The 23,462-nt window shown below is 35.3% G+C and overlaps 1 protein-coding gene across 1 annotated transcript; it reads right to left on the minus strand.

Annotated features, from left to right (window-relative positions):
- Positions 1 to 5,960: 5,960 nt before the first annotated feature.
- LOC145133893 (uncharacterized) lies at positions 5,961 to 9,993 on the minus strand. The gene is made up of 15 exons (XM_079068844.1): positions 9,714 to 9,993; positions 8,732 to 8,805; positions 8,549 to 8,648; positions 8,176 to 8,313; positions 7,988 to 8,092; positions 7,823 to 7,906; positions 7,628 to 7,743; positions 7,426 to 7,527; positions 7,226 to 7,342; positions 7,060 to 7,116; positions 6,912 to 6,978; positions 6,760 to 6,813; positions 6,577 to 6,651; positions 6,316 to 6,351; positions 5,961 to 6,215 (listed from the first exon to the last, which is right to left on the minus strand). The coding sequence occupies exons 2-15, from the start codon at positions 8,764 to 8,766 to the stop codon at positions 6,078 to 6,080; spliced, it is 1,224 nt and encodes a 407-aa protein (XP_078924970.1). The 5' UTR covers positions 8,767 to 8,805; positions 9,714 to 9,993; the 3' UTR covers positions 5,961 to 6,077.
- Between the last annotated feature and the right edge of the window lie 13,469 nt (positions 9,994 to 23,462).

A 23,462-nucleotide genomic window follows, 5' to 3' on the forward strand; every position in this document is an offset into this window, starting at 1 on the left:
TAGATGGAAGTGTTTTAAATCTTTTATGTGTTTGATACGATTTACAATGGAAAGTACATCCATTTTTTGTAAAATCTTATTTGATTTGTAATAGATTTTGAATGTACATATATTAAAAACAAAAAACTGTCATTCTTCCTAAGTATTTATGTGTTCTATAAATAACTCGTAAAACAAATTATAAATAATGATAAGTATAATTAAATTATGTTTTTGTTAATTGATTATTTACAAAATCTTTTATTAAGTGTTTAAAAATAACCTTAAACCATAACTCACATAATTTACCGATAAAGTTTATTCAATCGTATAATAAAATCTAAGTGAACAAAATATTACAATAAATCTTGGGCTCGTACGTTATTTAGATGAAAATAAACTGAGCAAATGAACAATATAAAGTAAACTAATTAGTTCCTGTATTTGGATATCATGGTAACATAGTTGGGCCCTCTACAACCTATAGCACATTAAAAGGGCCCTGTTGCACCACATGAACCTCTGTCGACAGATTACTTAAATAGACTTTTGACTTGGGACAAGACCTTACTAATGGTTTTAGATATAGAAAGCTTTTAGTAATAATTTTTGGATTGTTAATGTATGCAATAACTTTTCATGTTCCCTGTAGTTTACGTTTATTGTTTTGTAACCTTTTGTGGACGACATGTCCAAATATGTTCGTTAAGACCAAATTTTATAAAATAATAAGACAATATTTCATGTCACTTTCATGGTTTAAAAAAAATGTAACGAAAGATTGGGGTTATATTTCATCTCCTTTATATGGTTACATTTACAACCCCTCCACTAATATATTTACCATGCAAATCGTTGCATGTTTAATTAATCACAATGGTTCATTTTCCTCGATATCTTGTAAAAATGTGAAGATAATTATATAAATTTTACAAATGTCTTTAATATTTTATGGACTCTCAGATTTTTAAGCGACTACCAATCTACCATTCTTCAAATTAACATACCAAATAACAAAATGAAATATTTTGTAACATTATTTTATTAAAAATTTTCTAGGTGAATTCCGGTTATCAACATATTATCAACAAATACATACATTTATTAATTTGGCGATGAATTTTAACCTTCATTTATATTACACTGCCACTAAGGTTGAACGGAGTGGCAGTGCGTTCGACGAATTGGGTCGGCAGTACTGCCAAGGCCACCGTTCCGAGTTGCATGAGGGATCGTTGCTTTGGTCGTTGGCGGGTTATACAACCCGTGAAGAATCTCAAGGAAGGCGAAGCTTTTTGCATGCATGGGTCCTATTTGACCATTGACTAGGTCAAAGAGGGTTAAATAAAAAAATCTAAACTTTTTACCTAAATAAATCCAACCATTCCCTTATCCAATTCATTTTCCTCTAACTCAATTTCTTTTCATTTCTCTCAATTCCCCTGTCCAATTACATTCCCTATCTAATTCCATTCCACACCTTTTCAATTCCGCTCAATGGATTCCCAAGTCAAATCAAAGCAAGTCAGTTATAGCCAAAAATGCAAATCCAAACAAGGCGGTTCTAGTCAAATATTACATTTTCTTCTCCGGAATCTCAAAACTCAAACTATCAATAATACTCAAGCTACCAACAAAACAAAAACTATCAACAACAATATTATCTCGTGCAACAATCCTACAACTCATCCAGTCTTTCACATGATAATACGAGTTATAATCAATACATGCAGTATTCTCAAAGGGTTCCTGAAACTCAATTCAAAAGTTTTCCTCCCGAGGTATCCCAGTTTTGTGATCCTCAAAACTTGGAAGATGATGATTCTAGTCCCGAAGAAACTAACCAAGAATCAAGGAGTGGCATGTTGGATTAAGGTGTCTAAGTTCATAACTAAATTGGTATATTCTTTTAATTTAGAAGCAAAGTCCTTTTTGGGTTGCCCTCATAACTAGAACTTGATTAGAATGACATATGTAGAGAGATGATGATTTATTAGATTATTATATAATTAATAAACCAAGTGGAATTTATGAGGAAATGATTTGTTAATATATTATATGATTAATATATTAATTGGAAATAGATAGTTGATTTGTTAATTTATTATGTGATTAATAAATTAATATGAGATCAATTGTTAAAATAATTGATTGTTAACTTATATGATTAATAAATTAATGAGAAATCAATTAGAATTAGCTATTTATTAATCAGAATTAATCTGGAATTAATTATGGATTAATTGAAATTAATTAAATGTGCTTGGAGTGAATTGTAATTGTTCAATAGTTGAACAAAAGAGACAATTCTAGAACCATCCAAGGGTGGATGGTTTTGGGAGCTCTTCTAGGGTTTCCAGAAACCTTGTGGATGTTGACAAGGAAAGGATTTGAATTGGAATTAAATCTATTATTTAATTAATTCAAATATGGATTTGTCTGCAAGTTACCTACACAACATCTTATGATGCATAACTTCCACCTAGATTCAACCAACAACAACGAATGTTTTAAGAAATAAACTCACCGCCTTGGAGACAACGAAATGAAAGAAAGTGGCGTCGACATCATCAACGATAATTGAAAATCGTTGATCTCGTCAACGAAATTATCTTCAACCACACTGTAAATAGAGCAGATATGGAAGAGAGAAAACGATATCGGGATGAAAAGTTATCTTGTATAAGAAAATGAACAATGGAAAGTTCAACTGTTAGAGTTGGAGATACAGGAGAGAGATATGCAATTTTTTCTCAACCTGCATGATCATGACGAAAGGGTTCTATGAGCGGTACTTGAACGGAAATGACAAATTGCAGCAAAATATGGTTGAGAGTTTTAAAATTATCATGTATTTTTTTTATTATTGTGTAGTTTTTATTATTGTTGTCTAGTTTTTATCCGTGTTGCAAAAATCGGCCTTGGTGGCCGATCAATCGGGGATTAATCGTTTGACGATCTACAACCGGTTACGATTAGACGTGCTTGGCGGAAATTGGTCAATATTTGTCAAACTCGAGTTTGGCGGTCATTGACACTCATTGGCAGTCCTTGGCGCTTCTAGGCGCGAAAAATTTTAAAAAAATCAACTTTCCAAATTTTTAAATATTACATCAAAATTTACAAAATTTCAAAATTTTAAATTTTCAAATATTCGAACTTTCAAATATTAGACATTATATTTCATATTTTCCAATTTTTCAAAATTTTATATTTTCAAATACTTATTTTCTTAACCTCATTCGATCGTCGAGGTCCTGTTGATCGGTTTTTACTAGCTTGTTTTTATTACTGATTTTTTTTTTCTTTTTTCTAATTATCGTGTATTTTTTATTTGAAATAGCTTTTTTTGTAATTACAAAAATGTTATGTTTTATTACATTTTGCATTTTTTTAATTTAATTAAATTAAACATAGTGATGTGGCATTAGGATTGAGTGAGTTGGAAAATATATTATTTTCATGTGTTGTGAGTTGAAAAGATGAAAAAAAAAAGAGAAATAAAAGTTGATGTGACAGTTGGTTAGGAGGATTCTACTCACTCCATCCTAACAACATGTTCCCGAGTTCAAATTAGTAGGGAGAAAGAAATAAAATAAACGGAAATAAGAAAGTAAAAGAAACTTTTGTACCTGAGTTTCATTAAAAAAAAAAAAAAAAACCTTCTCCTAACTTTCATTCCGACGTGGAAGGATTTGGATTTGGAGAGAAAGAAACAAAACGTTTAATTTTTCTTTCACTTCTCTCCAACTCAAGAACACAAAATATAATTTTTTTTTCTTTCATTTTTCTTCTTTTTATCTCTTTACTTGCTTTTCCTTTCTTTACTTTTCTTTGTTAAAACTCGAAAACTAGGTCTTAAGAGATAGAGCATATTACAAAGTCATCATAGAAGCTTGAACAGTTAGTATATAATGTCAACTGTCGCTTGAATTAGAAGTTGATGTTTCTTTTCGTTCCATCAAGCCAAAAAATATCAAGGTTTCTAAATTCTTAACATTAAGAGAAAAAAACCAATTCTGGTTTGTGCACCTCTACTCACACTAGCTCCAACACAGATCAAACCCAATAGGTCTAGCTAATATTATATAAAAATGAAATCACTTCGGTAAAACTTTAAATACTTTACTTCTAGTAAATAAAAGAGTAAATTGCATGTTGCATCTTTGCTCAAGTGTCAAATTGAACGTTTAGTCTCTATTTTCAAATTTTAACTCGAACTGTCCTTTGTATTGTTAAAAATTGCACGTTTGGTCCCTTAAATCATTTACCATACATAAAATATCTATTTTACCCTTATTCCTTTACTTTTGATTTATTTTTAGATTGTTATTATTATCAATTTTAATTTTTTTTTTTAAAAATCATTAAATAATTAGGCCCCACCCGTATATATTCCTCTTCTTCCTCTTTTCTTTTGAAGAACCACCCTGCATATTCTCACTTTCATGTTCCTCTTCATCATCTCCGCTGTGATCGTTGCTGGTGCTCCACCACCACTACGAGGGTGTTTAGCAAAACTTATTTGAAAAAATTTATGACTTTTTGACTTATAACTTATTTGGTGAAATAATGAGTTTTTTATAAGTAAGAGGTATGTTACTTATCACTTTTTGACTTATTAGAGGTTACCAACAGCTATAAGTTGTTTTTTACCCAATTACTTTTTTTGACGTATACCGGTATCAAACCGGTAATAAGTCAAAAAGCTACTTTTTTAAGTTTTGTCAAACACCCCCTACATCGTCGTTGCTTGGCACCTACTAAAGACATTGTGTGGTGCCGTCTTCCTCTTTCTCACCCACACCTGACAAACAACCCAAAACTCTAGCTAACCAATGTCTTCGTCATCCTTCCTCTCCGGCATGCTTCACCTCTGTCACCACTGAACGTCGGCGACACCGCCTCCGGGCTCCTTCCCTCTATCACCACTGAACGTCGCCTCTGATCTACATCATCGCTAAAATGCCATCTCAGATATACAAGTAATCGTCACTTCCAAGCCTCTATCGGCTAGGGTTTCATCATATTTACGCCATCATCTCAGTTGGTTGGAGTTTTGATCTCTGCCTCCACTCCGGCCCATGTCTTCACTAAGCCACAACCACCCTTCACTACCTCTACGCCTTTATCTCCGCCTGCAAAAAAAAAATCTCATCGCCACGAGTTACCACTGGATCTATTGGGTTACCATCGAATATATTGGGTGGAGAATGCGAAACCACCATGAAAACCACCACTTGGAGTGTAGATTTGTGAACAGGTGGCGATGACGGCTTCATCTTCATCTCTCTTGCTCTGTATCACATGAGCTGGGAAGGTGGTGGTGGTTTAAGGACAGCCGGGAAGAAGAACAAGGGAAGAATGGTCATCGACAATGTTTCTAAGAGAAAAAAAGGTGGTGGTCAACAGTGGTGCGCGGTGGGCGCAGTGGTCAGGCAAAGTTACGTGATGGTCCGGTGGTAGCAGATGAATCAAAGAGATAAATTGTGAAGGGTGTTGGTGGGTTAGGATAGAGGATAAATGTTTGTGCCTTTGTGGTGGTAGGCTTATTTTTTGTTTATATTTACTTTTTTATTTTTGTTTTAAATTGTTAATAACAAATCAAAAAATATATAAAAAATAAACAAAAATGGTAAAATAGTCATTTTATGTTCGTCAAGAACTAGCCGAGTGAGAAAAAAAACATTATAGAGACGATCTTAGTTAATTAAAAAATAAAGACTATACGTGCAATTTGACACTTGGACAAGGGACAAATCATGTAATTTACTCTGAACAAAATTTATAGATTCCTAATAAATGAGTACCTGTTTAAAACTGTTTATAATCATGCTCTTGTATCGATATTAGGCTGATTTTATACCCTCCAAAATGGCTAAAGGAATCAAGTTAGAAACTCACCCTTCTTACCAACATAAACCGTTGCAAACTCATTAAAACCTTTCAAGAACGAGTTACGTAATTACCTTTCTACCCTCTAAGAAAAACATCTTTCCATTAATACCCATAAATTTGTATATAGTAAAGATTCACCTCTAAATCATCATATACTATGTGATCTATAATAAGTAAGCATATCAATGATCACTAAAACACTACTGAATTCTATCGGGTGTCACCCAATTTGCATCATGATCCGTGGATCCAATACCAACCGACTTGTAATAGTCTCTTTCTGCCTTGGCTACACGATCTTGAAACATCTTCCACTCATTCTTACACCTCTCTCTCACCTACCACCAAAAAAAAGTCAACACCAAAAAGTCAAACATGTTTCAAAAACATTGACACTTGTCAACATGCATATGTGATAGAGCAAGATTCGTTGCATACCCCTTCCCAGGGCGCTTTTCCGTTCTCTTCTTTTCCCTACAACCAGAAGAAGAGAAGGGTAAAATTGTCATTTGAATTTGAGAAGCTTTAATTTAGAACAGAAGGGTAAAATTAACATTAAATGGAACCTCACTTCCTTATCTTTCTCTATTAAGTTGTTCAACATGAAACACTCTTATATAAAGTTTACCAGATTAAGTCACATTTTCATTAAGTCCTCTCACAAGCTAACAAGGGCAATTTCGGAAATTTGCTTCTTACCTGATTTCCAAGTGAAGGCACGCCTTGATGAGTAATCCATTGTGCATCTACAACTCCAATCCTTTCGTATGCAGGCTATTGTCATTAGACAAAAAAGGGCATATGTTTATGAATAATGTGTTAAGGTTTCTTGAAAGACATGCAATGATATGATGTAATCAATGGCAGTTGAACATGTATTACCTCAATACATTTTCTAAGGGCAAAGTCAAGACCCCATCCATGAACCAAATCGTTCTACATTCATAAACAAAATAATAATTATTTTATATTGATAATGGAAATTACTGAAGTTAACAAGAAAGTTTTTAATGATAGTTTATGACATAATATACCTGAATTAAATGCCACACACAACGCCAAGCTTCTCGAGAAAATACAGGAGCCATGATTTCTACAAACCTGTATCCACAACTAGTAAGGTCAGAAATTTTCAAGGTAAAATTACTAATTTGCCCTTGTTACAAAAGAGTTTGTACATACGCTGCACATGGAGGCAAATGTGGATCACTACACCAGCCCGGTTTTTCCTCAGTTTCTCTACAAAAAGGTTTTATTTTTAACATAAAAAGATTCAAATTCATACAAAAAGGTTCCATTTATGTAATATGTATTGCAGTATATATATATGGTCAAAGCATTGACTTACTTATGAACTTCAAGATCTTCTCTTCTCTTAGTCATCTGCCATGTCAAACCCTTACTACTAGGATCCAAACCAGGCTGTGATATCTCCAATTTATGCTTCTTCACAAGTTTAATATATCTAAAAACATAAAGATTCAAACAACCCATTAAAGTCAAACGTTGACTAATCAAGACAACAATTTTTCCATCAACACTACTCACTCTTCAGCATCAAAATTCTCAACTCCAAGATCTTCATCCCAGATAAATATGAAGTCGTATGGAGCAACAATGTCAGGATGCAGAAATCTTTTCGCATACCACCTTCAAAGTCAACAAAAAAAGTCAACTATATCCCTAAATATAAGCAATATAAGTTATATAACCACTAAAATAATCAGAGTATTGAATTAATATTTGTTACCATTTTGTTTGCTTTGGGACGCTTATGTGAATAGCTCGTTTTGACCACTCGAATTCATTCCATTCGGTTGTCCGGCCATCATAATGGAAGAGAAGGACTGTAAAGTTGTCTGAGAACTGTACAAGCAACCACCATTAGGGCGGAGATAGGCGGCGGGAGGTGGTGGAGGTAAGGAAAAAACAGAGAGAGATTGACCTTTTTGACCGCTCCGTCAATGTTATCTTTCTGATTATAACCAACTGTGAAAGTCACAAGATACTTTGGTTTGAATGTTAAATCCTGCAAATAAAGATTTCATTAGAGGTTACCAAAAATTCAATGAGTTTTTGAGAAAGAAAGGATGAAAAAGACGAATCTAACCTCACTTGGTTTACCATATAATCTTCGGGGAAAGAAGTCTGATTCAGAAGCAAGTATTGCTGGAGGTAATCTTTCTGCACCTCGGGGATTAGATGAAACATAAATCTGCATACATAATTTATGAAATTTAAAGAAAAACATTAAGTAATCAATATTATAGCCAATGAAAAGAATGTATAGTTGTATACCAATGAAGGATCATCAATTTTTCTAGCATCAGTTGACACGTTGTCCCTTGTAACTGAAATCACATTTAAGATTGTTTGTGTAGAACGCCCCGAATTTTTGTCTCCAAGATACGTATCAATTGGAGGTATGAGTTTAAGCTATCAATTTTAAATCATTAAAGAGTCAAACTTTTGATTTTGGTAATTGAAATTACTAACTTCCAAATGCGTATTTTACACGATTCTTTCTGAGACTAATCTAGAACATAGTTCAATTCAAATACAAGTTGACAATTTTGTTTATAAGTGAATAATTCTTAACCGTCTTTTAAATCAAATATATCTCGTTTGACCATTAAAAGTCAAACAAGGAGTAATTTGGAGGTAGAAGTACCTTTGGTGGTGAAAAAGCAGGAAATGATACTCCAATGAAGAACCCGAAAACAATGCCAACTATGATTGTTACAATTGCCCTCATACACTCATTTGGTTTTCTGAAAATTACATCATTCACAAACAAGTTAAACATTATCAAAAAGTTTCTAAGTATCAACTTTTTTTAGAAAATGACACAAACCTATGACCCCTTCTTTTATATTCTTCAGATTTCATAGTGACAAAGCAAATTAAACTCCAAAATTAGCTTGCATTCTGCGGTTAAACCAAAGAAGCCACTCAATAAATGACAAAAAAAGACAGCTTACATCAGCAAAACAATATTTTCATATGCCACAAGTCCACAACAACAATCAAGAAACCGTTTTGGAAGCTACAAGATTTTTGATTTACAATAAAATAACAACAAAAAGACAATTGTTTGTAGTTTTGAGGATTTAATTAGATTTTAGACAAAAGTTTATGGTTTTTACTTTCTACTCTTCAAGAAGTCATGAACTACCAAAAAAAAAGTAGATGATCAAAACAAATAGGTCAAGTTCTTGAGTTCAAGGTTGTTTCTTGGATTAATCAAGAACCCGAATACAATAACTTGAATTTTTCTCTATCTTTTTACCCAAATACTTATTTCTATGAACAAGAGAAAGATTGATCATTAAAGATCCTTACAAGAACAAAGAATCCCAGAAAAACCTAAATGTAATCTTGGACTCAATTCTTTAACTAAATTTCACACAAAAACAAACCAAATAAGATGCATACAAGACACAATATATGATTTTCTCCTTCAGTTTCTCCATAGACGCAACCAACTTTGACAAATTGACGAATTTTAAACAATTTACATATCAAGATTGAAATTTTTACCCAACACCCAGAATAGCAAACATCAGAAATAAAAATAAAAATAAAAAACAAAATGATTAGAGTAAAATAATGTATACCACAAACTATAAAAGGATTCAGAAACCCTAGTTCTTGGGTATGGAGAATCAGAAGAAAACACCTCAATTTGCTTACATTTATATCACAGAATTAATTCCTTCAAACATAAAAAAAAAAAAAAAAACCTTTCCTGCAGTATATATCACCTGTTTCATTCACTCATATGGCTAAAAACATACACACACACATAAGCAAGCGACTTTTGCATAAAAGAGTACCTGAAAACTGCTTTTGCGAAAGGAAAAAAACAAAACCCCAGAAATATTTCGAGGAAACCAAATGTGGGTTTAACAACTCTTATCTTGAAGATTTCGTGAATCAAAAGTTCGTATGAGAAACGTGATCGTGGGAAAAGAGTGCTCCTCGTGAAGTTCTTCAGCACAAAAATGTGGGATTCAATGATTGTTACTGAAGAACTTAGGCGCTTCCGTCGTGTTTGAGTTTTTGGAAAAATACTTATGAGTTTTGAAGGATCCTCGCTAATGAATAATGATAAAGACAAATCAAATTGGTTTGAATTATCAAAGGTAAAATCATTAATATAAAGTGCGTAAAAGGAATTTTCTTAATTTAATAGTTTATTTCCCCACCATTATTAGGATATAATTTAGACGACTAAGTTTTTTAATTTTTTAAATGATCTTTCTTTCTGTTTTTTCTTAAAAGGATACAGTGTCTTTTGTATTGGATTATTCTACGTACTCTTTTGAATAATATTTTAGTAATTCTATTAGCAATTAGTAGAGAACATGAAGAACGTTAATTGTGGTTAAGGAAGTTCCCTAATAATAAATAAATTAGTGTGACATGATATAAAATCATTTGTTATGTAGTTTATAGTTAGTTGATTTCGATGATATTAAACATGAATTGTTTGAAATGATAATTAAGTATTTAAGTTATCTATAGTTCGTTTCGTTGGAAGTTGGAACAGACTATTATCTCGTATCAATAGTTGAAAATATCCTAAATATATTTTAGCCAAATTTTGACATTCTATTATTTGTTATTTATATTTGAATTTAGTTATATAAAACACAAGTTTGATAAGATTTTGAAGCATTAAAAAAACACCTTATACCATTTTGAAAAATACAACAAACAATTTTTTTTATAATTTCTAAAATAAAGTTAGTGTTAGTATAGCTCAACCAACTTATCATTTCATGTTCTATTGTTTTTGTTTTTTCTTTTACATTCTAAATGTATAATCTTGACTTTTACGGTTTTAAAAGTGTTGGATTAGTGTCTAAGCCCGTAACTATATTTGGTAAGTACTTGACCCGGTTGTGCATGCTCCTTTTGGGTTGCCTTCACCAAAGCAACATGATAGGATGATTTATAAATAAAAAGGTTATTATGATTTATTAATATATTATATGATTAATATATTAAAAGAGAAATCATATAGTTTAATTAATAGTAGACAAGAATTAATTAAGAATTAATTATGTGGCTAAAAGAGATTAATTAAATAAAAGGGACTAGAACTGTCAATTGTGTGATAGTTGATTTTGGGTTGTGGATCCTTATGGATCATAGGGTGGACGAAATTAAGGTGTATGGACTCCTTGAATTCGTCCAAGCCCTATTCTAGAAGGATCCTTGGACTGCTTAAGGCCTAAGTTATCCAATTAGGGTTTCAGACTTTAACCCTAGCAGCTCAAGTATTTAAAGACCCCTAGGGCTATAGAAATCGGCTACCAGAAACCCTAAGGAGTTCCCAGAGCCGATTTTGTGTCCACGACCTCTCTCCAAATCATTCTCTTGCTTCTTGGTGTTTGTAAGCCATTAGAGGAGTGACATTTGTGACTCTAAGCTCCAAGGATAACAAGATTCAAGCTTTCAAGAAGAGGTAATCATCTAGATCTATTCCATTATGTCAATTTCGAATTGTATACTATAGATCTAGGGTTTGCAAGTCTTGGATGAAAAGCATGTTCATTAGAAAAACCTAGATCCAAGCATTAGGGTTTGCATGTGCACATAGGAATGTTCTTATGGATCAAACCTATCAGTGGTATCAGAGCCTTGATTGGCTTCTCTTGAATTTGATGCTTTGTGTTTGATTCTTGCTTGTACAAATCGATTTTTTGCTCTCTGCCTGATGAACTCGGCGAGTCCCATTGTGGACTCGACGAGTAGGATGAACTCGACGAGTCCATAAGGGGACTCAGCGAGTCGGAGCGTCAGACAGAGGGAATTTCGGGATTTTTTGATGTTTTGCTTGAGGATACTTACCTAAATCGTTTTAGTTTAATAAAATCCGAATTTTATTACTTGTTTGTCAATATCCTCATCAAAACAAAAGATAATTACCAATTGTTTGAATAATAAATTCCTTATTTGATAATACTTGATTATTTAAATTAATTGTTGAATTATCTTGCAAGTAATATTGACTAGGTCAAATCTAGATAATTATTAAATTAGATGTTTAATTGAAAATTATTTGCTATTTGATCTTTGTGTTTTGAAAAGATTCAAAACTTGTCCTCAAGTTTTGAAATTTAAATTTTGTGATTAAAATGTTTAATTTGAACTATTTAAATTTCAACCCTAGAATTTTAAAAGTTTAAAATTCAACCTTATACTTTATTATGTTATAAGATTAATATATATATGTATAACTTAAAATGCTGGTCTTACCGTTAGTAGGCCTCATTCACGAAGCCGATCTATAAGGGGGGTATAAGGTTATGGCCTATAAAATGGTCGTTTAATGGGTGTCCACTCTCACCCACCGCTTCCTTGATTGGTGGAGGGTCGTTAGCCGAACGGGTAGGATAGGGCAAACCTTTCCTCATTAAAAGTATAATGAATATATATAAAAAGTAACTAAATGTTTTTACAAAATTCTCAATCTTAGTTACTTTAGGGAAAAGTGAATTGATGCAATTCCATGAAATTACACTTTGTACCCTTGCTAAGACGTTAGTGGAGCGTGTGTGGTTAACCGACACACTAATTGGTTTCTAAGAAAAGGTGGTAAAGGGTGACTCATTGTTTGTCATAGTTCGATGGAGCGTGTGTGGTTAACCGGCACATCGAATAGGTGACTGTAACAATGAGGGCACCATGTATATTTGCATGGTTATTCACACCCGCTTTGTGATCCTCGGCATCACATTCACAAACTAGAGGGGCATGTCGAGATTTAAACATGCCATTGAAAAGTTCAATGAATCTCAAAAGAATCTAGGAGTTTTCAATACATTTAAAACTTAATCCGTTTTTCGTTTTTCGTGGTGGAAAATTAGTGAATCGTCATTCACTTACCTTCAAATTGTTTACTTGTTGGATTACGGCATCCTTTTTCTAATTTGTAAATAATGTTGTTGGATCCTAGCCCTAATTTCTCATTTGGGTGTTTAATTGGGGATTTATTTCTAATCAAACTTTGTTCTTTTCCTTTTTCAGATGTCGAACATGAACAACGACAACGCTTCCGGCTCAAATTCCTCCGACTCATTCTCACTCATGAACTTGTGTGGGATGGTGATATTTTACGGAAACAATTTCAATGATTGGATCCGTAACATAAGAATGGTCACCCGTTACGAGGACAAAGAGTATGTCCTTGATAAGGAGCTGAAGGAGATCAACCTCAACACTGCCACTACCGATGAGATCGCTGCCTTTGAGGCCCATGAGCGTGATGCCACGAAATTCCATTGCATCATGCTAGCGACCATGACTGCAGAACTCCAAAAGTCCTATGAGGACATGTATCCCTATGAAATGCATCAAGACTTGTTGGACCGGTACCACCAAAGTGCGAGGCAAGAAAGGTATGAGATCATCACTTTGATGATCACTGCTAAAATGGGTAATGGAGAGTCCCTTACCGCTCATCTGCAAAAGATGCAGAGATATGTTGATCGCCTGCTGAAGTTGAATGTTAACTTCGATGAAGAGCTGGCAATTGACATCATCCTTCACTCCTTGCCTCCCTGGTACAACCAGTTCCGCATGACCTACCACATGAATAAGGAAGAGGTCACCTTGAGAAAGCTTCAAGGCTTGCTAAGGACTGCTGAGAGCAATCTCAAGGATAAGTCTATTGCACCGACTCCCACTCCCGCTGCTGCGCCTGTCTTGGCAATAGGTCAAGGGAAGGGTAAGAAGAGGAAGGCTCCCTCAAAGAGCCACCACAAGGGAAAGTCCCAAGATGGCACCTCTTCTAGTGGAACCAAAGTTGGTTCTGCTAAACCCAACTCAAACCCTAAGGAGGCAGAGTGCCACCACTGCCACAAGATAGGGCATTGGAAGAGAAGCTGCCCAGAATATCTGCAAGCCATCAAGGATGGGAAGATCAAGCCATCTTACGCAGGTATTTACACAATTAAATCTAATGATTCATCACATTCCATTTCTTGGGTACTTGATACAGGATGTGGTTTTCACATTTGTTCTGACTTGCAAGGCCTAAGAAGAGATAGGGATGTGGAGCGTGGGAAGATAAATTTGATCATGGGGAACAGAAGATCGTCGCCTGTCACCAAGATCGGAGTTTACTCTTTAATGCTCAATAGTGGATTAGGATTAGATTTAAATAATTGTTGTTATTTGCCAGATATGGCAAGAAACATCATTTCATTTCATGGTTTATATAGACAAGGTTTTAGATATTCATTTGATAATGAAAAGGGTTCTATTAATTCTTATCTTAATGGTGTCTTTTATTTTGAAGCATTGCCTTGTAATGGAATATATGAAACTGTGATGGTTGTAGATAACTTAGGAAATGATGTGTTGTGTGTTGATTCATCCAATGATTTGGATAAAGCATGCTTGTGGCATTGTCGTCTTGGACATGTCAACAAGAAACGCATAGCCCAACTCCAAAAGGATGGAGTGTTGGAGTCATTCGACCTTAGGGACGATGACGTGTGCGAGTCTTGTTTACTTGGAAAGATGACCAAGTCACCCTTCACTGGCACTTGTGAAAGGGGTGAGGGTCTATTGGATCTCATACACACCGATGTATGTGGGCCCTTTAGATCCACCACAAGGGATGCGAACCGCTTCTGTGTAACCTTCACCGACGATTATAGCAGATATGGATATATCTACTTAATCAAGCACAAGTCGGAAACCTTTGAAAAGTTCAAAGAGTTTAAACAAGAAGTGGAGAATCAATTAGACAGGAAAATCAAGATGCTTCGATCCGATCGAGGAGGAGAGTACCTAAGTCTTGAATTCCGCGGCTATCTTAAGGAATGCAGAATCATTTCGCAATTGACGCCACCTAGGACACCATAGTTGAATGGTGTGGCTGAGAGGCGTAATCGAACCTTGTTAGACATGGTTCATTCCATGATGAGTCGTGCTTCACTACCTATCTCATTCTGGGGGTATGCCTTAGAGACTGCCGCCCATATCCTTAACTTAGTCCCTACGAAGAAGGTTGCCAAAACACCTCACGAGATGTGGACAGGAAAGGCTCCCTCGTTGGCACACATCAAGGTTTGTGGTTGCGAGGCTTTCGTAAGACGAAAGACTCACGGCAAGCTCGAACCTCGTAGTGAGCGATGTATTTTCATCGGCTACCCGCAAAAGTCCTTTGGATATCTCTTCTATAGACCGAGTAACAATGTTGTCTTCGTTGCAAGGAGAGGGGTTTTCCGCGAGCGAGAACTCATAAGCCAAGGGGACAGTGGGAGGAAAATCGATCTTGAAGAGATTCAAGAGTCGAATGATGAAGGAACCTCTAACGCTGGCGCTCAACCCGAGGAGGAAACTCCGGTTGAACCGATTGACGAGTCCTTACTTCTTAGACGTTCCAATAGAGTTAGGGTTCAACCCCAGTTTTATGGTTTTTATATTACTACCGAAGGGGATACGTTCATTAGTGACAGTACACTAGTGAATCTGGACGAACCTAACAGATATAAGGAAGCCATGGCAGGCCCGGAGTCTGAGAAATGGAAAGAGGTGATGGACAGCGAGATTCAGTCCATGTATGACAACCAAGTTTGGAATTTGGTTGACCATGTGCTCGGACGAAAGACGGTTGGGTGCAAGTGGATCTTCAAGAAGAAGACCGACATGGATGGGAATGTGTACACATACAAGGCGCGATTAGTTGCGAAGGGTTTCACTCAAACTCCCGGAGTTGATTATGATGAAACCTTCTCACCGGTTGCTAAGATAAAGTCTATTAGGGTGATGCTAGCCATTGCTGCATTTCATGATTACGAAATATGGCAAATGGATGTCAAAACCGCTTTCCTTAATGGAAAGTTGGCTGAGGATGTTTACATGGCTCAGCCAGAGGGTTTTGTCAATGCGAAGCATCCCAATAGAGTGTGCAAGCTTGAGAAGTCCATTTATGGGCTTAAGCAGGCATCTCGTAGATGGAATCTTTGTTTCGACGAGAAAGTCAAAGAGTTTGGTTTTCTACGAAGTGAAGATGAATCATGTGTATATGTCAAAGCCAGTGGGAGTATAGTTAGCTTCCTCGTATTGTATGTCGATGACATACTACTCATAGGAAATGACATCCTGACATTGCAGGAGGTTAAGTCCTGGCTCGGGAAGTGCTTCTCTATGAAGGACCTCGGAGAGGCTTCCTATATTCTAGGAATAAGGATAGTGAGAGACAGAAGTAAAAGACTAATAGGACTTAGTCAGAATACTTACTTGGACAAGGTACTAAAACGTTTTAGTATGGAGAATTCAAAGAAGGGAGAGTTACCAATCCAAAGTAATGCCAAGTTGAGTAAGACTTAAAGTCCGAGCACCGAAGTCGAGATAGCAGAGATGAGCCGAGTACCTTATGCTTCCGCAGTTGGCTCGATCATGTATGCTATGACTTGTACTCGCCCTGATGTGGCCTTCGCTTTGAGCATGGTCAACAGGTATCAAGGGAACCCTGGCAAAGCACATTGGACCGCAGTCAAGAACATTCTTAAGTACCTTCGGAGGACCAAGGAATGGTTTCTAGTCCTCTGTGGGAGTGATGACTTAAAAGTGCGAGGGTACAGTGACGCCAGTTTTCAGACCGACAGTGACAACTACCGTTCGCAGTCGGGCTGGGTCTTTACCCTTAATGGAGGAGCAGTGACTTGGAAAAGTTCCAAGCAAGAGACCGTAGCTGATTCAACGTGCGAATCAGAGTACATTGCAGCGAGCAAAGCATCAAAAGAGGCAATATGGCTGAAGAATTTCATAGGAGACCTTGGAGTTGTACCAGCTATACAAGAGCCTATGGAAATTTTCTTTGATAATGAAGGAGCGGTTGCCTTAACCAAGGAACCGAGGGATCACGGTAGATCTCGGCATATCGACAGAAAATATCATTTTATTCGACATCGGGTGGAAGAAGGACTCCTCGTAGTGAAGAGGGTATCGTCAGAGGATAACCCAGCAGATCCGCTTACGAAAGGACTGAGTAGGGTAAAACATTTGCAGCACGCTAGGAGCATCGGGCTGAAGGACGATATTAGTTTGGAATAGATAGTTTGGAAACGTGTAATAGATAAACTGTATTTAACATTTGATGATTAAATAAAAGAGTATTATTTATTAGTAATGCTGCTGTCTTATGTTAATTTTTTACCTATTGTTTCAATTTGCATGTTTTGACTTCCTGAATAATAAGAATTATTCGAACCGTCCACAGTCGTTCATATGTTGGAAGTAGGTATGAATGAAGACTGTCATGAATTGGTGTGTAGATTGTCTAAAATGTATTAGACATATCAAAAGTTTGCTACAACGTTCATGAGTGCTTATGAGTTTGATATGAGCATTGGAATAAACCCACGCTTGCTGGAATCACTTCATGGAATTTATCACGAGTGATCGCAAGACGATAATATCATATGGTCTTAAAACCTAGATATATGGTTTATTGTTTGCTAATCGTTTATGCATTGATAATGCGTAAACGCATCAGTAACTTGATGTTATAAAACGCATTGTTGTGTATGATTCGATTAGCGAATAGTAAATGCATATAAGTCGAAGTTTATCTGTTCCTTTTATCCTAAGAGGGTAAAAGCGATATCAGGGCCCCTCGATGATTTGGTTTGACTTATGTGATGGGCCCGGTCAGGACTGAATTGATGTGTTCAATTAAGTTCTATGTCAGACAAATCAGAGATCGAGAAACAAACTGCTGGACAATAAGTATGACTATGTTCCATGTAATTGTCAGCATGATATCTAGAATAGAGGACTATACGATCCCTTATCTAAAGGACAGGTTACTGATAAGATCAGAGTTTGACAGCGTCTTTGAGAGCTACGATTGCTAATCGGATTATGCTTACATTTGTAGTTACTAGACTTATCCAAGTGGGAGACTGTTGGATTAGTGTCTAAGCCCATAACTATATTTGGTAAGTACTTGACCCGGTTGTGCATGGTCCTTTTGGGTTGCCTTCACCAAAGCAACATGATAGGATGATTTATAAATAAAGAGGTTATTATGATTTATTAATATATTATATGATTAATATATTAAAGGAGAAATCATATAGTTTAATTAATATTAGACAAGAATTAATTAAGAATCAATTATGTGGCTAAAAGAGATTAATTAAATAAAAGGGACTAGAACTGTCAATTGTGTGATAGTTGATTTTGGGTTGTGGATCCTTATGGATCATAGGGTGGACGAAATTAAGCGTATGGACCCGTTGAATTCGTCCAAGCCCTATTCTAGAAGGATCCTTGGACTGCTTAAGGCCTAAGTTATCCAATTAGGGTTTCAGACTTTAACCCTAGCAGCTCAAGTATTTAAAGACCCCTAGGGCTATAGAAATCGGCTACCAAAAACCCTAAGGAGTTCCCAGAGCCAATTTTGTGTCCACAACCTCTCTCCAAATCATCCTCTTGCTTATTGGTGTTTGTAAGCCATTAGAGGAGTGACATTTGTGACTCTAAGCTCCAAGGATAACAAGATTCAAGCTTTCAAGAAGAGGTAATCATCTAGATTTATTCCATTATGTCAATTTCGAATTGTATACTATAGATCTAGGGTTTGCAAGTCTTGGATGAAAAGCACGTTCATTAGAAAAACCTAGATCCAAGCATTAGGGTTTGCATGTGCACATAGGAATGTTCTTATGGATCAAACCTATCAAAAAGATCTCTTTTTTTAAAATGAAGGGATCACTCGGTGAACTCCTTCCTCAAACTGTCATATCATTTAATGAGATTGCCATGTCATATGTCACGTGTTAGTATGGGACATTAACTGACCATTGTTCTTCCTCTTCTTTATTTCTCATATCCGATCAAACTGTGTATTATACTTTATCTCTCATAAAATTTTTCTCATTATCTTCTCTCACAATCGATCATCTGGTTTCGTTAACAATGAAGCTCTACATGAAGGTTAATCATCACTTCCATTGTATTTTTACAAGGTACCATATTATATGTTACAAGGTTGATCTCCACCCCCATCTCATTAGCCACTGATTTCACTTGTTCATGACCAAAGCAATCGACACAACGACAATCGCCACCACACCCAAGAAAAATGGCATCGCTTGAAACTTCCATCGGTAACCATGAACTTTATGATATAGATAAATGCACTAGGCCGTGGAAACTGAAAAAGTCTCGTCTACACCCCTCTTTCATCTTTTGTATGTCAACCTCTGTCCCCATCAGTTTCCCTTTGCAGCCACAGTCACGGATAATGAAGTGGAGATCTTTTACTACAAGGTGTTTTCTCGAATTTATAAACTTTGGTGATGGTGGTGGAGCCTCCATTGTCGATTAATGCAATGTAGGTTTTCAATGGGTATTGTTTGGCTGAAAAGGGGAGAAAATTTTTCAAGTTATGTTTCTTTAATGTCCACATAGGTATTATTTTATACGAACGGGGACCACTACTTACCTTGGGCTCCAAGGTTCGGTGAGTAGGCAGCCACGACGACTAATGTGTGGAAGAATAAAAAAAATGCATCATCAAGTTTCCTTCCTACCAGTCTGTAACATCTCGATTTTCATGTATTTTACATGTTGACCCTTGGTATGAGAATTATTTGCAAATTGGTCCTGATGGCATCTTTTTAATTTTTGGGAGCTGCTTGCATATATTGAGTGTACCCAAGCGTACGTTCGGCGTATGTGACCTGGACCCAAATCTCTAATACTTAGGGTTTGTGCACTATTTAAACACCTTTATAGCCTCATTAGCCTTTCTTTCATCAGTCTCCAACCCCATTTCGAACCCAAGCTAACCCTAATCTCTTGAGTGAAGCAATCTTGACCTTGAATGTGTATTTTGATGTTCTTGAAGGAGGAAGAAGGAAGAGAAAACCATCTTAGAAGAGTAGAGCACTTTGGATCAAAATCACATCATCATTTGACACTACTTGGAGGTAAAAAGCTCTGATCTTGATGAAGTTTTGCTTAGATCTTGTCTAGCCATGAATTTGTGTTCTTTTTGGTCCCATAAGCTTGCTATTATGAGTATAGGTTATTCTAATTCATATGAGCTATCCTTTCAGACATTTTGGAGTGTTTAGAAGTATAAAAATGTAATATTGGTCAATAGTTTCCTTCCATGCATGAACTAGGATGTCTTAATGAGTTAAGAAGTTAGGGTTTTTGGTATTGAGCACTTAATAGCCATGCAATGGTTAAGGACATCATTTGAGGACCAGATCTGGATTTTTGACGAAAGAGCTTAAGGGATTAAGCTCTTAATAGAGGAAGCGGTGGCGGATGCGTACGTTGGGCGTACCTGAAGGTACGTTGCACGTACGAGGTCAATGCCCCATTTTTAGTCAAGGCCTTAATACGTTGCACGTATAAGCTGAGTACACCGGGCGTACTCAGCTGAGTCGACTCGGTTGACTACTTTGACTTTTTAATTTGACCAAGTTTGACATACGGGTATTTTGAGTATTTTGATTGGAATTTGAAATTTGGCCACTATTTGATGTATAGGTGACTGGTAGAGCTGATATTTGGAGCATTGTCCTATTCAACTATTTGTTCAGAATGAGATGTGGGTTTTTCTCACTGTACTTATGAGTCGAAGGCACCAATGCCGACCCACTGGATTATGTATCCTGGTTTAAAGGATGTTTTTATGTTGTATTGATCTTTTAGAACTGAATTGTGGTAAATAGGATGTTGTTATGGGATAGTGATATGTAGATCTTCCTGTGAGTCTGATGACTGGTTATATAATTATCCGCTTACTAGACATATGTTATATGTTATATATATATATATATATATATATATATATATATATATATATATATATATATATATATCGAGATTGTATGGTTGGGTTGAGGCGATGTTGCTTTGTACAGAAGCCAACAAACCTAGGAGCAAGCCAGACATAAGTTGTGGGCTTTGGGGCAAGCCAAACTTATGTTGTGGGCTCAGGAGTAAGCCATACATGAGTTGTGGGCCGGGAGGCAAGCCAGACTTATGTTGTGGACTCAGGGGTAATCTAGTATGTTAGTTGTGGACCCAATATGCATGTTGTTATATATTTGTGTGATGGTACTTTGGGGGAACTCACTAAGCTTTGACTTATAGTTTTAATTTTATGTTTCAGGTATTTCAGATGATCGTGGGAAACCAAAGACATGATCGTGCACATCCTCTTGGTTTTGTTGATATTGATTTGGGATACTCTAATCTATGATTTCTACTTTTGAGAACAATGTTTTGTAATCAATTGGTTTTGATTTGGGATTTGTCTGAAAAAAATGATTTTACTTGATTTAAAAATAAAATTTTTACCTTGATTTTTAGAATGTTGCACTATCACATGTCACATGCAACCAATTAAAACATGTAAAATTTCCAAATTAACCGGTAAAAGTGTAGTTCATACCTTCACGATAAAAAAAAACAAGAGGACCTTTTAAAGTATAGATGGTAAGTTGGTTGTGTTATAATAACAATAACCATATGAAATATTATATTTTAGTTTTATTTTAAAAACTTTAGATTTTTGGTTATTAGAGCATCCAGATTGATAAGTTACTCTAAAAAAAATAAGCTAAAATATTATATTTCTATTAAGTTTTTTGAAACCATGAAGAATTTTTCAAAAGTTTCTTTTAAATTAAATAAACGATTATCAATTTTTTTAATACATTTTTATAAAACTCTTTCATCTAATTTATTACTTTTTTGGCATACATTATATATTGAAAAAGGAAAACAGTAATTAACAACAAAAGACATTAATGAACTATATAAACAAATACAATACGGAAATTAAAATGATAATTATATTAGGTTGTTGATGTTTTTGAGGTCCAAATACATTTTTATGGTAACATAATGCACAAGGGTTAGTATAGAATGTATGTGTTTTCTTAGTCCTTATTTTTCATTTGAATTGGTTGTAGTTTTTATATACGTCTAAAAACATTTTTACAGAGAATCTTTAATTAGACTCGATTTTCCAGTCAATTTCGGTAAAAAAAAATAACAATCTTTAGGACATGTCTTGTTGAGGTCAGTAAAGTCTATATATATATATATATATATATATATATATATATATATATATATATATATATATATATATATATATATATATATATATAAAAGGTCATCCGTTATACCTACCACTAACCACTATAGTGGTGTGTGTCACGGCATGACCACATTTTATACCACTAACCATAGGATACCTACCACTAAACACACTGCTCACCTCATTTTTTTATTTAAATTTAATTAAGAAATACATTAAAACTTAATAAAACATATCTTTTTAATTAAATTCAATTAAAAAACACAATAAAACATTAGTTTTTTATTCAATGAAACAAGATTACATTAATTTAAAACACACAACATAAAAAATATAAAAAAAAAACATAAAAATGCAACCACAAACAACTTAAACTAGTTTTTAAACCTTATTTTTAATCACTAATTTTTGGGCACTCTCTTAATTTTTGTCAAACTTTGACGTGTTTAAATGGTGTGTGTTTTGTGTCTTCATATTGGTGCATGGCCACAGCAAACGGGTCGCCTTCGTGTACGTTGTTTATAACAAAGTTATAAATACCATTGAATTCAAGGCATTTAACCCTCATATCGCGATACTTCGAACACATTTCATCAAGACTACGACTTTGACAACCCATTAAATCATGGAAAACGTTTCCAACTTTTACCCAAAAATTAGGAGGCATTACTGGGTCTTCTGAAGCCACTACCTATGCTCGTGTTAAGTTCTCTTCTTTATTTTCTGACAAATTCATCATTTTAGGAGCCATTGGTTTTGAATGAATGCAAAACAAGTGTGTGATTGTATGAGAAAAGAAAGAAGAAATTGCGTGACTATGTTTAATAGAAAGTATGGTATTTATAGAAGAGGTTTAACATGTTTGAAAGGAAAAAAAATAATAAATTATAAAGTATCCTTTACAAAGAAATTAGTCGTTACAAATCATCAACCAATAGCCATTTCTGTTTGATTTCGTGGAACACACAACGAACCATCACGACGACGATCGACCACGACCGGTCGGGATGGTGTGCACGGTTGTGGCCGTGGTCCACGTATACCACGAGCCTTCTCGTGCATTGCTTAGATATTGTCTAGCCATGGAATTTGTGTTCTTTTTGGTTCCATAAGCTTAGTATTATAAGTATGGGTTACTCTAATTCATATGAGCTATTTATTCAGGCGTTTTGGTCCCATAAGGCCTTAGTACGTTGTGCGTACAAGCTGAGTAAGCCGGGCGTACTTAGCTGAGTCGAATCGGTTGACTTCTTTGACTTTTGACTTTTTACTTTGACTAGGATTTGACCAAGTTTGACCTAAGGGTATTTTGAGTGGAATTTGAGATTTTGGCACTATTTGATGTATAAGTGACTGGTAGAGTTGATATTCAAAGCAGTGTCCTATTCAGCTATCTGTTCAGACTGAAAGGTGAGTTTTCCTCACTATACTTATGGGTCGAAGGCACCAATGTTGGCCCACTGGATTATGCATCCTGGTTTATAGG

Source organism: Lactuca virosa, chromosome 8 (assembly GCF_052849685.1).
Source record: "Lactuca virosa cultivar CGN04683 chromosome 8, Lactuca_virosa_CGN04683_v6, whole genome shotgun sequence".
Lineage (NCBI taxonomy): Eukaryota > Viridiplantae > Streptophyta > Magnoliopsida > Asterales > Asteraceae > Lactuca > Lactuca virosa.

What these genes read in the sequence shown, in the direction of transcription:
- LOC145133893 (XM_079068844.1), bottom strand. Translation starts at nt 8,766, where the DNA reads ATGAAATCTGAAGAATATAAAAGAAGGGGTCATAG. An exon ending in TATATGGTAAACCAAGTGAG is followed by an intron (nt 7,907 to 7,987) that starts GTTAGATTCGTC and finishes CTTTATTTGCAG; the next exon opens with GATTTAACATTCAAACCAAA. An exon ending in TGCCTTCACTTGGAAATCAG is followed by an intron (nt 6,352 to 6,576) that starts GTAAGAAGCAAA and finishes TTCTGGTTGTAG; the next exon opens with GGAAAAGAAGAGAACGGAAA.